Source organism: Solea solea, chromosome 12 (genome assembly GCF_958295425.1).
Source record: "Solea solea chromosome 12, fSolSol10.1, whole genome shotgun sequence".
NCBI classification, from domain to species: Eukaryota; Metazoa; Chordata; class Actinopteri; order Pleuronectiformes; family Soleidae; genus Solea; species Solea solea.
In genome coordinates this window covers 2763235-2780838 of record NC_081145.1, presented here as the reverse complement: position 1 = coordinate 2780838, position 17604 = coordinate 2763235, and the positions used below count along the sequence as shown (strand labels likewise).

Genomic DNA, 17604 nt, shown 5'->3' with positions numbered 1-17604 from the left:
AATAGACAGAATGCTAATAAGTAGAAAAATACTGTGGAGGACTTTGCTGTGATAAAGGTGTGTTATGGTCTCTCAACATTTACACAGGTTGAGGTTGAATCAGCAGAGTTTAGATGCAGGGAAAACACTGGTGACGATTCGCTGTCGATTTCAGGAACAAAGGAACAGTTTATCAGCTAAAAATCAAGTGTTTTCTCAAGAATTAACCTTGCTATTATTATCATTTTGTATAAAAAGCCTCAAACTGTTTTAATGATAGTGCAGACAAACACAGCTAATGTTCTATTGAAGGAAATTTAAAAAGGCAGCTGTTTGACTGAGATAAGCCTCAGGGTTTTTTTTGTGCATCTTTTATGCTAATGGTGTCACGCCTGTTCAGCAACATGTTTATTTAAATTCTGTCAGGTGTAAAACTGTGATGATCATTTATGGTGTGGACGACTTTATCGCTCACTAAATGATGTGTTGTCTTTATTATTGAGATGGCTTTGATTTAGAGCAGAGCGGATCATTTGTCGTGCACTCTGCACACTAGTTTGGTCCATGTCTGGAATGAAAGTGTGTGCATAATTCTCCCCGGACTGCAGTCTGGTACACTCACTCTTTCTGTTTATAATGAGGAAGGAGAATGTGTAATGAGGATTTGCACATTCAAGCCCAGTGTGAACACAAACAGGCCTATTTGCACGCTCCCTGCATCCTTGTTGAGTCGCCACATATCACCTTTTAATAGAATTGTTTAAATTCATGCTCACACCTTGCTTCACTCCTCTTTTTAAATGCCTGTCATGTCAATGCAACACAAATCTCAGTCTGTTATGAGGACACACGTGGCTTCACTGTCAAACATCTCTCAGGTCAAACTACACAAGCAGGAGTCCTGATGTCTTGTAGAGTATAGAATACAGTTATTCCAATTACGTTTGGCCAATGTCCTCCAGTTTCATTTAAAAAATAAGGTTGAAAATAGACTGTTGTTCTGCTATTACCTCCATTAATCTATTTACTCTATAACAAATGTTTTAATTAAATGTCCATTTCAGGCTAATACACTTATTTAGTTCCTTTAAAACATTGTTAAAAAGAAAATTAGCGAGGAAATGTGTCAGTAAACACACGTTACTGCAAAACCTCTGAAACTGACAATTGAAAGATTCATGAAAACCCAACGATCAAAAAACACCTTTATATTATCATGACATGATATATAAAATACAATTGATTTGCATATATATATATATATATATGTGGTCCGTATATAGATATATATATACATCTATATATAGAGAGAGAGATGTATCTATATATGTACACATATGTACATAGATATAGATGTATCTACATATATAGATCTACATATATATCTATATATATTTTCCTACATCTATATATATATAGATATATAGATGTATATATATATATATATATATATGTACATATATATATACATATATATACATAGTACTTCACAGAGTATAAATTGGTTAAAGGAGTCTGTTGGATAGTCTGTTGTTTTTCTTTAACATACAACACACCATGGGGCTGAAATACTGAAGAAGAAAAAAATGAAAGCTTAAGGTGATGTCATGAAAAGTCTGTTTTTGTTCAAACGTTAATGCAAAACCCAAAAATGCTCAGTTTTTTCCACACAAGGAAAATAAAAGCCTGACAACTACAGAGATCTAATCAAGAATATTTTGGCAGCAATTAGAATTTCCCAGAACGGACTTTTTGATCGTCACATTTATTTCAATAATTGTTGGTTGGTCTAAACTGGGTTGGTGTAGTGGTCAGCACTCTGACCCGGGTTCCTGAACCTGCATAGAGTTTGCAGGTTTTCACTGTGTGTGTGTGTGTTGTGTGTGTGTTTGTGAGACCTTCTCTGGTTTCCCCCCACAGTCCAAAAACATGCAGATTTTGGGGGGATTAGGCAAATTGGAGCGGTAGAAGAAGAATGAGTGGCAAGAAGATGCAAAACAAACATACAAGGACATCCAAAACATTAACAGATGAAAAAACTACTGACAAACAATGAAAACACGAGGGGAAAACTGACCTGCACCTCTGAAGTCAGAGACTGTGATAAACTTACAGGTCGGACGTTCAGAGGGCAGCAGCAAGGTCAGCATGACGTCTCCACACTCCCAGAAACATGACCATTATCATGTGCTCATCTATTCAGACGATTGTGAATTGATGTGTTCTGAGAAACCAAGTGAACTGTGAGCAGATGAAATTATGATGAAGTACGACATGTGAAGAAATCACCAGGATGTGAAGCAAGATTTAAAAAGAAGTCCTGTTCACTGCTCTGTGACCCATGACTAATAATGATGGAGAAATCTTGCAACAGTTACAACCATTTTTATTCCTGTTATTTTGGCTGTTTTCATGTTCTAAAGGAAACGGCAGAGAGCCGCTGGCTGACGGACGGAATTCTTCTTTCATTTGTTGCTATAATGCACAAATATAAATCTCATTAATTTGTTCTGTAAAATGAAACACAGATAGAACTGTTTATGCATCTAGTGACATATGTATATATATATATATATATATATATATATATATATATATAAGTGGATCACTTCTGCAAACTCAGCACAGCTGGGTGTGCAGCAGAGAGCACTTCTGAGCTGAGGGTCACTTTCTCTGTGGACACAAAGAGGGACGATGGGATGTGACAGGTGGAAAAATAAAATCAGCCACACGTGTGTGAGTGTGAGTGTGACAGGCTTGTGTTTGTGGCTCATTCAGCAGACAGTGAATAGACTGAGAGTGAGCGGCTTCTTTCAGATAACTAAGTAAGTCTCTTCCCTGGAGTGATGAATTCTCCTGCAGAAACTGGAGCAGACAGTCAGTGAGAAGGAGTGAGAGCTGGAGAGGAAGAGGGGGGAGGTATTTTCCTGCAAGCAGTCTGATCCTAAAACACAGGTGCAAGCCACACTCTGCTTTAGGTTTAGCACATGCCCCCTCTTCACACTCCCTTCTCCTGCCTGCCTGCTGCAAAGTGTTTGTCCACCTGATCCTCCATTAAATCCTGATTATTATGGATTTGTCTTTTTCCAACCTGTGATTTGCAGAGATGAGGGAGTGCTGCTGCTGCTGCTGCTGCTGCTGCTGCTGGAGGGAGGGAGCTGCACTCACTGTGAAGAATGAATAAAGCAGCAATTTGAAAATCTGATTTCTTTTCTAGAATATGAAGATGCAAAAGTCACTACTGTAATAAAATAATGAATAAAATCAAGGGAATTAGGTTTGAATGAAGACAGAATGTGTCGTGGATTTCTTGCTTTCGTGGATAAAAATCATTAGTTTTGGTTTGCAGCAGCTGAGATGTGGATTCTGTGAAACGTGTTCTCTCAAAGCCTCTGAGGAAACAGCAGAAATGATGGGGCCACAGCTGAGATTTGGGGCTTCCCAGCGGCGTCACGCAGAGTCGATCATTGTCTCTCACACTTTCTAACTAACCATTTCACAACATGCAGCCAGCGGATCAGCAGCAGCAGCAGCAGCAGCAGCCTCAGGGCTTTTTTCTCCCCGACGTCGACCAGAACTAACACCTTGGATTCACCGCGCGGATGAGAGCAATTAACGGACTTAATCTATAACAATGTCTCCTTTCCCGATCGACTGATGATAAGGCTGAGTTTAGCCATGGATGTGGAGATCTAAGTGTTGTGAAAGTACAGAGGAGAGGAGACAGACTGCGGAACACTTCCAGCGGCTGAACGATCGTCGGACACCATGTGCAGACTGGCGGATTTTACGCACGGAGAGCCGCATAGTGCCTTTGATTTTGGATTAGTGTGAGCCGCAGGACGCGTTTCTCTTTTTACACCGTGTATTTCTCTCGCTCCTGGTCTCGGTCTCCTGGTTCCTGCAGAACGAACTCCAGAGTCGCACAGAGCTCATGCAGCCGCCAAGGTTGGTTTGTCTCCTCTCATCCACGCGTCGTTTGGATTTTAAACAATATGTTTTGGGGTTTTTTACTTTGATTGTTGAGTTGACAGAGTCACGTCACACCTTCCATTCTGAATTGTTAATGTCTATTTGTAGGAATTGTTTTTAAAACTGCATTTGTAATTGATAAAAAAAACAAAAAAAAAAAAACGTCAACAAACATTAAACCAAAACCAAAAACACTGGCGAAGCTGCTTCCTCAGTCAGGAGGGTCGACTGCCCTGAGACCAGAACTACCAACAGTAATGACAGGTCTGGTTGTCGTACCATGTGCGTCTGTGACATGATTTCAGGTTTCATATCAGAGGTCATATCAAGCGCCATCTATCGGGAAAAAACTGCCTCTGTTTTTGTGTTATCAAACACACGTAAGATATTTGACATATTATGTCCAAATATAACAACAATATAACAACAGACAAGGCAAATGTGAAGCTGCACACTTTATTATCTCAGTGCATTTATGGACACATTTCATCATGACGTCACGCGGAAGATGGACTCTGCTTCTATATTTGGTTTTTACGTAAACACTCATTTATAAACGTGGTCACTTCGTTACATGTGAAATCTCACCAAATGATTTGTTGACAGACATTTATATTATTTACATTAATACTAATAGTATTATATAATAATACTAATGCCAAATATTGAGAACAGCAAAGGTAATTTAGAATGGAGTTGTTGTCTGAATGGTAAACAGCCTTATTGAACTGCATGGTCTCAATATGAGAAATGTAAAATGTCTTTAAAATGCTCAAATAAAAAGGCAGCGATTTATAGAAGCTGGAACCACACCATGTTTTTCTGTTGAGAATGAGGAACGTAAATCTTTATAGTGCTTATTAGACTCCAGAATTGTGACTGTGTGTTTGTGAGGAAAATATGTTAGTATATATATATATATATATATATATATATATATATATATATATATATATATATATACATACAGTATATAATAAATTAGGCTACTCACAAACATAGAAGTAACCAAGTCATTTCATTGTCAATTCATGTTAAAAAAAATGTTTAGACTGTATGTATAGTAGTAGTATAGTATAGTATAGGGTTGAACAATTCATCGAAATTTTATCAAAATCAATATCAATATCAATATCTGTAAAAGCCAAACTGTGTGTCAAAATATAAATAAATATATAATTTTAGGCGAATTTATGTCTGGATGTATACACATCTTACTCTACACACTGAAGAGAACAGATTTGTTTCTCACAGTTTATCACACAGTAATCATTTTAAACATGTTTTTCAAATGAAAACGAGAAGACTGATGTAAAAATGACAATTCCCTGTAACATCGCAAATTGTACCGCAATTTCTGTCAAAATAATCGCAATTCGAGATTTATTCAAAATCGTTCAGCCCTAGTATAGTATAAGGGATATTATACAATTATTTGCAGTCACAGCAACAGGTGGTGTGTAGTCCTTATTCTCACCATACATACAGTATATATATATATATATATATATATATATATATATATATATATATACTGTATATATATATATATGTATGATAAGAATAAGGACTACACACACACATACATATATATATATATATGTATATATATATATTTATGATGAGAATAAGGACTACACACACACACATATACATATATGTGTATATATATATACACACATATATATATATAAAAACACTTGAATCAGTCACATGTATACAGTATATATATATGTATGATGAGAATAAGGACTACACACACACATATACATATATGTATATATATATATATACATAAATATATATATATATATATATATATATATATAAAAACACTTGAATCAGTCACATGTATACAGTATATATATGTATGATGAGAATAAGGACTACACACACACATATACATATATGTATATATATATATACACATAAATATATATATATATATATATATATATATATATATATATAAAAACACTTGAATCAGTCACATGTATACAGTATATCCACATAAAGCCTGACTTTGCTGCTTGTGTTAAAAGGCAGCAATGTTCAAGGAGAACAGCGTCAGAGCAGCGTCTACCTTTAAGCAGCAGTGATCATTTGATAGTTGTTGTGCACAGGGCCACCCTTGTTGAAGACATGCTGAGACTCAGACCTCATATCCATCATCCACGACAGGGACAGCAGTCACAAAGACACTTCACTGCTCTGTGGAAAACTACTGTACAACCTGAGTGCACTCTGCCATCTGTCTGCTGCGTTTGCTGTAAAAGACACCAGTAATGTGCCATTTGTACAAAGGCAATGAAAGAAGGGTGTGTCGTTGCTTTGAGAGGTGGGGGGTCACTGCCTGCTGCTGGGAAGGACTTCAAGTCATTTAAAGCAACATATGAAAAAAACCTTCACATATGGTACCCAGGTATTATCAGAAAAAGATGATGTTTTATGAATAGTCTCTGGATGTTTACAGGTTATAATTGCAGCAAAAATCCTTTTCATTAGACGTAGTTTTTTTGAATTTGCTGGTTTGTTCTGGTCATAGAGATCATAATGTAGTCACATAACATTTACAGAAAATCAAACGTAATGCTGAATGAATACATACTGTGAGAGAAATATCTCCAAAATGATTGCAACCAATATCTTTGTGTATGGAATTCAGTTGGTCAAGTGATACGTCACCTACACAAATCAATATTATGTTTATATGATTTCAGTTTGATGTGATTTAATTGATCATATGTCAAACAGAATAACCTAATGAACTGTAGACAGACAGTCATTTCAATAACCTGTGAAGCACACATGGAAACTTTGATGCTTCTTTTCTTTATGATACTAAACTGATAACACACACATTGTAACACATCGTCTTGAACCATAAAAAAAACAGAACACATTTCTCTTACCAAATGAAACATTGATGAAATCATTCATTAAGAATTAAGAATTAAGAATTAAGAATACTGGTAACTACATTTGTCGTGAACATAATTAATACTCCCATGTTTTAATGTACACATAGTAAATAGGTATATGGCCACAAATCATGATACAATAAAACATTTGAATCCGTCTATGTCGATCGTTATTGTGATAAATATCAGATCATTTTAAATAAACATTTACATTTTGGCACATAAACATTATCAACATGTACTGATGTTTTGCTCTACTGCTGTAACTGTCACTGAATATTACCAAAAACATTCAGAACACATATAACACTCAACCTGACATATCTGGAGGTGAATTTTAGTATAATTTTGACAAGTAGTGGGTTAGTAAACTTGGCTTGTTTATGTAACCTGTGATATGAAGAATCAATGTTAGTGGTGTGTGTTTTTATTGTCTGTGTCAGTGCACATTGTGCTTATTGTCGTCATCTCAGAAACAATCCGGTTCAGTGGTTGTTCTCGTGCAGAGTCGGTTGTAGTAGAAAAGTCTGCACTCTGAGGTGTAATCTGAAACTTGAGGAGTTGGGGGTTTAGGGGCAGCAGCTGTGATTGGGTCTGCGTGTCCTGCAGAGGCTACACTTTCCCGACAGTCCCTAAAAGGAAGCTCGCGTGTTCCCTGCGCGCGCGCACGTGTGTGTGTGTGTGTGTGTGTGTGTGTGTGTGAAAGCAGCAAAGCTCCCAGTAAAGAGGACACAGTGAACAGCGCGTTGGCTGTCAGTGATGAGAGGACGCTCACATTATTTGATGGACTTGTGTCGTGTCCTCGGCGTTTGTAACTCCTTCCCTCCTTCGCTTTGACCAGGGAGAGGAGTGAAGTGCGACCCCGAGCTGGATGGATGGTTATGGGGAAAAGAGGAAGAGCCTCGGCGCGTGAAGTGTGCAGAGTCCTCGCCGTGTTTCTCTCACTCTTCCCTCACGGTAAGATTTGATTTGTTTGTTTATTTGTTTATTTATTTATTTACACATCGACACGCTGCACATGCTGAACCTTCATTTATTTGAATAGTTACACATTATCAAACAATTTTGAACGTTCAGCCACTAAGTCGGTATTTTTGGGTCACTGTTTATTAGCCGAATTATTCGAGTGATATTTTTCAACTAAACTCGAGTTGACTTAGTTCCTGTATAAGACGAAGTGATCGCTCAAAACTTCAAACTGTCATAAATGTAGCCAAATGGTTCGGTTTCGCTGCAGTAGTCGGTTAGAATTCCACCAAACTCAGGGATGAAATGATTGAAATGTGTTCGACTACAGAGATTTAGTGCAAAGTGCTGACGTACAGACGATGAGGCTTTGGAAAATATGACAACTGGCTTAAAAGTGAACGCACTGGTGACTAAAGCGCAACATGTGACAACATGTAGTCATTTCTTTCTTGTGTTTCGTATTTTTATTTGAATGTGTTCGATTAAAGGCTGAAACACAGGAGCTGCTGTGTTTGGGGGGATGGGGCATCATCGTCTCAGGGTTTCACATCAGCTCCTTCAAAGTCACTTTTGTTCCATCCTGTGGTTCAGTCATGGCTGGAACTCGATGTTCATATTAATGCCAGTGAAATGTAAAGAAACGGACATCTGTAGAGGTTGTGTTGCTTTTCAATGTGACTGTTGACATGTTTTAGAAAGTGCTGTGTTCAGCTGGGAAATACAAAAGAAGTCAATTTAACACTGGAATATTATATTATATTAATTATTATATGATATTATATTATTCAATACAATGAATCTGAGGCAACTTGTGTTACGACCGCAAAATCAAAGTTTTTCATCTTAAGGCTGCTACAATGAATCCATTCATCACCATCTATTTTGATAATCTACTATGACTTTGAGTGGGATTTTTTTTAAACAGAAGAACAGTTCTCAGATTTCATCTTCTTAAATGTCAATAAATCCAAACCAAAAAAAAGGACTTTTTGATGTTTGGAAAATAACAGTCAACATTTTGAATCAAAGAATTCCTTGTTGTTTAAGTAGACTGAAAGAACCCTGCAGGTTTTCCTCTTAAGTTACTCACCATCAAACAACAACATGATGATGAGATGAGTTTGGGTGATAAAAGCTGAGGAGGAGTGAAGTGTGGCTGCTGCAGCGGCACAAACATCTCACAGCTCTTTGAGTCGAGGTTAACTAAAGCATTGTGGCATTAAAACAGGAGACAACCATCTATAGTCTGCAGCGTTGATCTTAAAGGGCGTAGATTAGGATTAGGATTGGTGGTATTATCACTTTTATGTGTGAAAAGGAAGTCACCTTCCCTACAATAAACAGAGGTCATTGACCCTGGGAGAGATCTTTCCCGCTCACTTACTGCTCGGGTTGGACAGAAGCACAACCACAAAGTTTCAAATCAGTTTGAAAAATGGTAATTGTGTTGTTACTACACAACACTCTTGTCTGCACTGCAGTGCACACACACACACACACACACACACACACACGACTAAAATAATGCATCAACTAAAAATGAAACCCATGAAACTGATAATCAAAAATCCAAGTTTCTGAGAAGAAAAAGTTGTAATTTTTTAACAATTGGCTGATAAATGAAATAATTATTTTGCAGATGTGAGGTTAAAATATTCAAAGGAATGTAGCAAAAATGATAATTACAGCTTTTTTAATGCAATAATATGACGTAAAATAGCAGAAAAGGCCCACAGTAAGCCAGATATGTGACCGTGTTATTGAGAGAAACTGCGTCAGAAGCAGAGATCTGCAGCATCTGCCTCTGTTGCTGGATCAGATGATATGTGGTACCGCAGCCTTTATGTCAAACAACGATGCCTATTTGGTTTGGTTCGGTTATTTTGGCTTCATCTGTGCTACTGATTTGATTTGAATTTGACACTAACCGCCAGTGTCTTGTGTTTCCCTGACAGTGAGTCTGCAGTGCAAGATCCTCAAGTGTAATTCAGAATTCTGGGCGTCGACGTCAAACTCTGGACCGGAGGAGGAGTTCTGCACGGCGCTGCGAGTGTACAACAGCTGCGTACGCCGGACCGCACGGACCTGCAGAGGCGACTTGGCGTACCACTCTGCCCAGCATGGCGTCGAGGATCTAATGAGTCAACACAACTGCTCCAAAGAGGGGCCGACGTCCCAGCCACGGGCCCGGACCCCGCTCCCTCCTCCGCCTCCTCCACTCCCGCCTGACAGCCAGGAACGCTCCGATGGCCCAGAAGTGTGCCACTACGAGCGCAGTCTTCCACGCAACACTGCGCCGCCCAACTACACCCACTGTGGCTTCTTTGGAGATCCACACCTCAGAACTTTTGGAGACGACTTCCAAACGTGCAAGGTGGAAGGGGCGTGGCCGCTTATACATAACAAATACCTGTCTGTCCAGGTGACCAACACCCCTGTGGTGCCGGGCTCTTTGGCCACAGCTACAAGCAAGGTGAGGATCTTGTGTCAAGTATCCAGGAGCCTTAAATGTTGAATTTATCATCTCTTACATCACAGAAAATGGGACCAAAAAGGATTGTGAAAAGTGTGCAGCATGGCTAAATGTCACGTTTTAATGTCTGATACTAGGGGCGGAGGGAAAAAGCGATACAGTGAAATATTGCAATATTGATGCCATGTGTTGATTTTTTTAACTGATGCTACAAATAAACATTATTCTTTTTGTGCATTAGTATAAAAAACATCCATGGACGTTTCAGTCCACTAGAAGAGCTGAGTATATCGCTCAGGATAATACCATATCACGGCGTCTCTCATGATCTCCAGACCAATATTGATATCACAGCCTTTTTTTCCATTATATAACAATTAGCGCTTTCAACTAACAATTATTTTCGTATCAGAAAACCTTAAAAAATGTTTTTAATGCTTTTAATGATTTCCTCTTCTTCTTATCCAGAGCAAAGACATGAAGAAAATATTCACATTTAAGAAGCTTAAACAATCGGAAATCTTGTTCATCGATTATCTATATGGTTGTCGAGTAATTTAGTAATAGATTAATAATCGATTCATTGATTAATTGTTTCAGTTCTGTCAACGTAAACGCCTTAAATAATTTAACGCGTAAAAAAAAAAAACACTGTCTACGTTGTTTGTTTACTTCCGGTTGTGACATGGTCACGTGTGCAGGAGACTTCTGTGTGTGTGTGTGTGTGTGTGAATAAATATCTGTTATAAGCTTCAGGTTAATAATTACAGAAAATTGTGCGATTAATTCATTTTTTTAAATTATTTTTTTTATCGATTGACAGCCCTAATAATAATAATGATAATACTTAATTACAGAAAATTGTGCGATTAATTCATTTTTTTAAATTATTTTTTTTATCGATTGACAGCCCTAATAATAATAATGATAATACTGTACTGTTTTTTTTAATTCTTTGATCTTTTGTGCACAACACAAACACAATCACTGTGGTGTAGTTGACACCTAACACACGTCTCTCCGCAGCATTTATGTGATATTTAGAGGTTTTGGATTTATTGGATTTTCTATTTTTTTAGCATATTCAATCCAGTGATTTTGACCAGAATCAGATCAATACTGATACTGATATACTCATATCTGCTCATCCCTTAAAGATTGTAGATGATTTTGTGTAATGTGGATTAATTCCACTGTTGTCAGTTTACAGCTTTTTGTCATCTTGTCCTCACGTAAATCTTGTTCATAATGATAAAGTGACTCAAACCTCTTGTGCATACAATCAGCAGTAGGTTATATAAGTTAAATGTAAGCTATGCAAACTAAAGCACAATCGTTCTTTTGTCATTTTTTTGTGGGTTCAGTTTTCGTTTGTTACATCTTGAAAAAAAAGGAGGGTTTGCTCTCAGGCTCCGCCTACATGTCGCAGTAATGTGCATTTATTGAGAGGCCAACGATCTGAGTGAACTCAGATTTAAACAAACATTGGTCTTCAGACCAGGTGAAGTCAAACTATTACAAATGAAAACCATATATAAATAAAAACTGGTCTAGTTTTTAACCCTGCGGCTCAAAGGTTTGACAGAGGTCGTGTCGCTGTAAGGTTTTCATGTTTCTGTGAGTGTGAAAGTCAGAATGTGCTCTCTGGTTTGTGTTTGGACAAGTTCCTCCTTCCTAACCCATTCATCTGTTGATCGATGAGTTGTTTGGTCTAGAGAAATGCTCATCTGTGTTGCTGATGTTCTTAAATGTTCATTTGTTTTGATGATTTCAGAAACCAGAAAATGTACATTTTTAAGAAGAAAAAAAACATGGTGAACAACGAGCAAAATCATAATTGAAGATTCATTTTTTAAAGTCGATTAATCGTTGTGGTCTTATGTGTAGAATGCACTGGTGTGTGAGTAGAAGAGTGTGGTGCACACAGTGTATGAAACACGGTGTAAATGAGTGAAGTGTTGTGCAGCTTGGAGTCTTCGAGTCCAGTGTTGTTTAGTTTCTGGTTTAGTTCAGACAACTGTCTCTAATACGACTTGAAGACCTTTAAAACACATACATGAGCTTTGGTTTAACTCATTCACACAAAGTGTGCAGCAGTGATTGTGGCCTTTACACAGAATTGTATGTAAAGTATTTAGAGAGCGAGTTTTAAGGACTTGGTCCTTTATCACATTTGTAGAGAGAATCATTTGCAGTAATCTGGGTTGCTTAATGATACACTCAAACGCACTCATGTGGTTTTTAGCTTTTAGACTAATGACATTTTTATATTGTTGGTTTTGGAAGCAATTTTCTTTTTTTTTTCATAAAAGCTCTTGATTCTGGACAAAGGGAAAACAAAGCAGCTGCCAGTGCCACCTGTGCAAACATGGCCTTCTGCTCAGATCTGCATTTGCAGAGCTCTGTGTTGGTAAATTGCTTCTTGCTACAGCAAATAAATCTGTCTGCTTATTTCAGCCTTTATTCTGTTCAAGGGATAATGGAAGCATTTTTTTATTAAAAGCTGTAGAAAACAAAAACAAGAAGTGATGCAGGTGGGACTTGTCAGCTGGGAATGAAGACATTTCAGTGAAGCTCAGGTTATTCTGGAAGACTTCAGAGTCTCTGCTCTGTCACAGTGCTGATCAGTCTCACTTAATTAGCTGCTGAGTACATGACTGTGTCCTGGCCTGAAGCCATTCCCTGGAGCATAGTTCTGGGGTTCACAGGCAGGTTTTTCAGCTATGAATAGATCGTCTTTGTGTCTGCAAACTGAGGTCTAATTTTACATGGCCCAGACTCATGTTATTTGAGGGCGTTTACCTTGGCCTCCCCTGTGTTGAGCCAATGCTGAAATGTGACACTAAAGTAGGGGTAGATGGCACATACTGCACAAACATGCTCTTAATGCTCAAGTATAAGCACTTTGCTTTTGAATCTGGTTTCCTAGGATTCGGTTTGGTTCAGTTTAGTATATTATGTCAAGTATTTGTGTCTGTTTTGTAAAGTATCAAGAAAAGCACCAAAATAAAAGTGTTGTCTTTCATTAGACACAACAAATCCATGCAAAGGTAGAGAAAACCCTTGTTGTTACCCTTTGTTTAGTGTGTTGCTTTCTTCTTCTTCTTCTTCTTCTTCGACAGGCTACACTCTGTAGTCCTAGATCAGAGTTTATTGTGACAAGCTGAACTAGACTGAGCGGCTCGGTGGACACAGGCTTGTCTGAGCTGCAGAGCTGCAAGTGTCTCCCAGGTTTTCTGACGGTTCTCTCGTTTCTTTCCTTCTGCAGCTGACAATCATCTTTAAGAATTTCCAGGAGTGTGTGGACCAGAAGATGTTCCACGCAGAGACCGGTGAGCTGCCTGCTGCGTTTGCCGACGGCTCAAAGAACGGAGGCGATCGCCACGGAGCCAACACCCTGCGTGTGGTGGAGAAGGTTCCCGGGCAGCACGTGGAGATTCAGGCCCGGTACATTGGGACAACCATAGTCGTGCGGCAGGTGGGCCACTACCTAACCTTTGCTGTCCGGATGCCGGAGGAAGTAGTGAACTCTGTGGAGGACGGCGATAACCAGGACTTGTACCTGTGTCTTCATGGCTGTCCTGCAAACCAGCGCATTGACTTGAGGAACCTCAGGGTTGGAGAAGCGGAGCCTCACAGCGCAGCCAGAACCAGGAGCAGCAGCAGCAGCACCGGAGCACAGGGCTTCACCTACCAGTCTGCCAAGGCAAGGTGTAAAGAGCGGCTCCCGGTGGAGGATCTGTACTTTCAGTCGTGCGTGTTTGACCTCCTCTCCTCTGGTGACGTTAACTTCACCATGGCAGCCTACTACGCCTTTGAGGATGTAAAAATGCTGCATTCAAACAGCGAGCGGTACCACATCTTTGAAAAGGATACTTTGATGGGCAGCGCAGCACAGAGAGGCACATGTGCGCTTTCTCTCCTCTTCATCAACCTCCTCAGCGTCTTATTATGGACTGAGTTTTGTGTTCCGACGACGTCCTGGTGTGTGTGAGAGACACTTCTCTGACTCGTCTCAGTGTCGTTTGTCTCGACTTCATTCTAAAGACGCGGGGAGTCCACCTATCATCACATGTGTTTCACTGCTTCATACGACTGGTCTTTGAAGAGCGCAGCGGTGAGAGAGCCCGGCCGTCACAGAGCTCAGGATATCCACCTGGGATTAAATCCCACATTCTCACTGAGGCTGCGTGCCTATGGGAAACCAGACAAGATGATCTTCTGCAGAAAGAGGAGTTTGCTGATCCTCCCTCCCCCCGATCCGTCTCATTGGTGCCGAGCCACTGAAGCTCCCTGTGGCTCATGTGGCGAAGCGAGAGGACCTGACAGGGTCTTTTGTTAACCTAAGGCCAGAAGCAGTCTATGTTTGATTAGTTTCCAACTTTGGAAAAGCTTGAACCTTGTGGAGGAAGCACTCGAGCCAAAAGGATCAGGTCAGAATGCCCAGTTGTCTGCTTTAGAGATTAATGGGTCATATTGTTGGGTTATGTGTGCGTTGTGCGTGTGTGCGTTAGAACAAAGTGTCTGTGGTTAATTTAGTGTGTTTGTGGTTGCTGGAGTTCCCAGAAATGAGATCACAAACCTCCATTGGGAGAATATGTCCCACGTCTTTGTTGCACCCAAGATTTCAGGACTGGACTCTGATCAGCCGAGTGGAAAAACCCAAAATGGAACAGTTAGGAATAATGTCTTCATCTCTACATCATATCCAGTGTCATTGTTGGAGCCCACAATGTGTATGTTTTTTAAGTATTTGATGTGAATGTTGCTTAAAAAAATAAAAAGAACAAACGTAGTTTCAGGGCAGGAACAGCGTTGAACACAGTGACCGTGGTGTAGATCGTGCTCGTCACAGCTGGGCCAGCGTGCTGCTGCCGCCCGACTCAATGATCAGCATATGTTTGTAGACGTGATTCTGTGGCTTCACAACGAGCCCTTGTGCCAACCGTTCACACTGGGGAGATGCAGTATTTAATGGTATATAGTTAGTATTTGTGTGTGAAAGTGACAGTGACAGAATTTGATTCTCAGCTTTCCTCGTGTTTTCCTGGGATTCTCCCGGACACTCGTGCTGTGAGAGGTTTCTGCGTTCACCTGTGATGTGACTCATCCGTACACATGTTGCTGTTACTACTGGAGCTCAGTTTGACCGTCGTTCATCATTTACACTGAAGTATTCGGCAGCCGTTACTGCTGCTGGTGCAGAAACAAAGAAACAAACAAATGATTGTAAAATGGAATCTTGTGTTAATAGATGTCATTTGTATTGTGTAGTGTAAGATTGTACATATGTTTTTTTGTGAGTTGTGGAGTTTTACATTTGTATATTACCAGTTGTGTTTTGAATTTATCAGCCCAGTTTTTGTACATCTGATGTTTTGGTGAAAAACAGGTTCATCAAACACACACAGACTTCGGCACCCTCAGTTTTTGCGTGTGTGTGTGTTTGCAGATGAAGTAAAACATTAAGTGCTTCTTCTTCTTCTGCTTCTTATGGTAGAAAAGGAAAAGCTGTTTTTTTTTATTTTCTGGGGTGTTGATGTTTTTGAGTTGAAAGCACTTTATGGGTTTTTTTCTTTCATTGATTAACTCTTCTTTTGTTTGAAATCGTTCATATTTGTAATGGTTTAAAACACACTTCAGCAGAAAGATCAAACTGTGTTTATATGTTAGTAAAGTAAATGTGGTGCCACACCAGCTGTTTATAATGTAAATTATTTATTGAATAAAAGAAAATGTCTTGTTAAATGATGACGTGTGTGGTTGTCTCAGTTACTCTTGGTGAGAGCATAATTTTTTTTAAAGTGTGTGACTGCCCCCTAGTGTAGAGATGGTGACATTGAAAATTATTTTTGAGGTAAAAGTTAAATGTTGAATGCACATTTCTATTTTACTTTGACCTTCTTTATACATAACTTTCAAGATTTAACATCATTTGAACTTCAGGATCGTTATCGTATATCACAGCTCTACTGGGATTACAATCATCAAACAGCTCAGAATAATAAATCACTCTGTTCTGACTCAGTCCTAAACGAAGCAGTGCTGGTTGCTAATACGGAGGATTTTAGTTTTAGTTTTAGAACATAGCAAAAACAGAAATTTCAGTAACGTTACAATTATCTTGCAGGTTTATTTTCCTTCATATATCATACAGCAGGAATAACTTTAACTCATAACACGTAACAAAAACAACAAACTAAATTATACAATACAAAATGAATATGGCTCACACACTCCAATTACACCAAATTGAAATGAGACAAATACCAACAAAAATAGAACCAATTACTCTTTAGCTTCATTAAGAAGCATATTTTGTTTATGGGTCGTTCAATGATGTTTGTCTTGGTCTTTAAATGAACCACACGCACCAGACCTCTCTTATCAGGGAAGGTTTCCAGGACTCTTCCTAGCATCCATGGTCCACGTGGTGCTGTGGAGTCCGCAACCATGACCAGGTCTCCAGGAACAAAGCTCCTGTTCTCCTGGTTCCATTTTTGACACTCCTGTAAAAGCGGTAAGTACTCACGGATCCACCTCTTTCAAAAGAGATCCGAGATGTAATGGGTTTGTTTCCACCTTGTTTTCCAGTCCTGGTGGGAGAACTGGTTTTCCTTTGAGGGGTAACAGATGGTCATTGGGGTCGTCTGACAGCCTTGTGATGGGGCGATCGTTGAGTATAGCTTCATGGAACCCTTCGTCCTCCAAGGTTTGCTGACGGAGTACAGAGCACAAAATCTTCCTGATCATCCGTATCATGCACTCCCAAGCGCGATTGTGATGGGACCCAGCTGGAAGATTCCTTTCTTGGACAAGGTTCTTTCAATGCGGTCATGATTCAAAGAGGCTAAGGCTTCTCGCAGCTCTCTTTCTGCACCCACAAAGTTGGTGCCATTGTCAGATCTCAAGTGTGAGAGTTGTCCTACACAATGTGTTGATGCAGATATGAATCTTGAATGTGTCCTTCCACTTTCAACTTGTCAATGAGCTTCCTGGTGCAGAAAGTTCCTGTACTCCCTGGGTCCAGAAAAGCATAGGTTTCAATAACCTTGTTTCCCTTTGAGCACTTAACAGGCAAAATGGGAAGAACTCCATTGCAGTGTTTAGCCCCTGTAAAATCACAGACGGAGCAAGTTGTACAGCTGTCAGAAGTCTTTGACTGCTCAGTATTCTTCTGATCCTTCTGAGAAACCCTTTCCTTCTCTTCAATGTGCAAAACACTGGGATGCGTTCAGTTGCACTTTTTGCCAGAGATGCATCTGTCGCAATTCTTGCTCAAGTGTCCTG

General features: G+C 39.4%; 1 protein-coding gene across 2 annotated transcripts; it reads left to right on the top strand.

Moving 5' to 3' along the window:
• The first annotated feature begins 2979 nt into the window (after positions 1-2979).
• On the top strand, positions 2980-16066 carry rgma (repulsive guidance molecule BMP co-receptor a). Of its 2 annotated transcripts, none has more exons than XM_058646111.1 (4): positions 2980-3931; positions 7718-7829; positions 9797-10314; positions 13583-16066. In XM_058646111.1, the coding sequence occupies exons 1-4, from the start codon at positions 3914-3916 to the stop codon at positions 14306-14308; spliced, it is 1374 nt and encodes a 457-aa protein (XP_058502094.1). In that variant the 5' UTR covers positions 2980-3913; the 3' UTR covers positions 14309-16066. The 2 variants fall into 2 exon arrangements, with proteins under 2 accessions (XP_058502094.1, XP_058502093.1); XM_058646110.1 differs by having other exon boundaries at positions 2981-3927; positions 7714-7829.
• The last annotated feature ends 1538 nt before the right edge of the window (positions 16067-17604 follow it).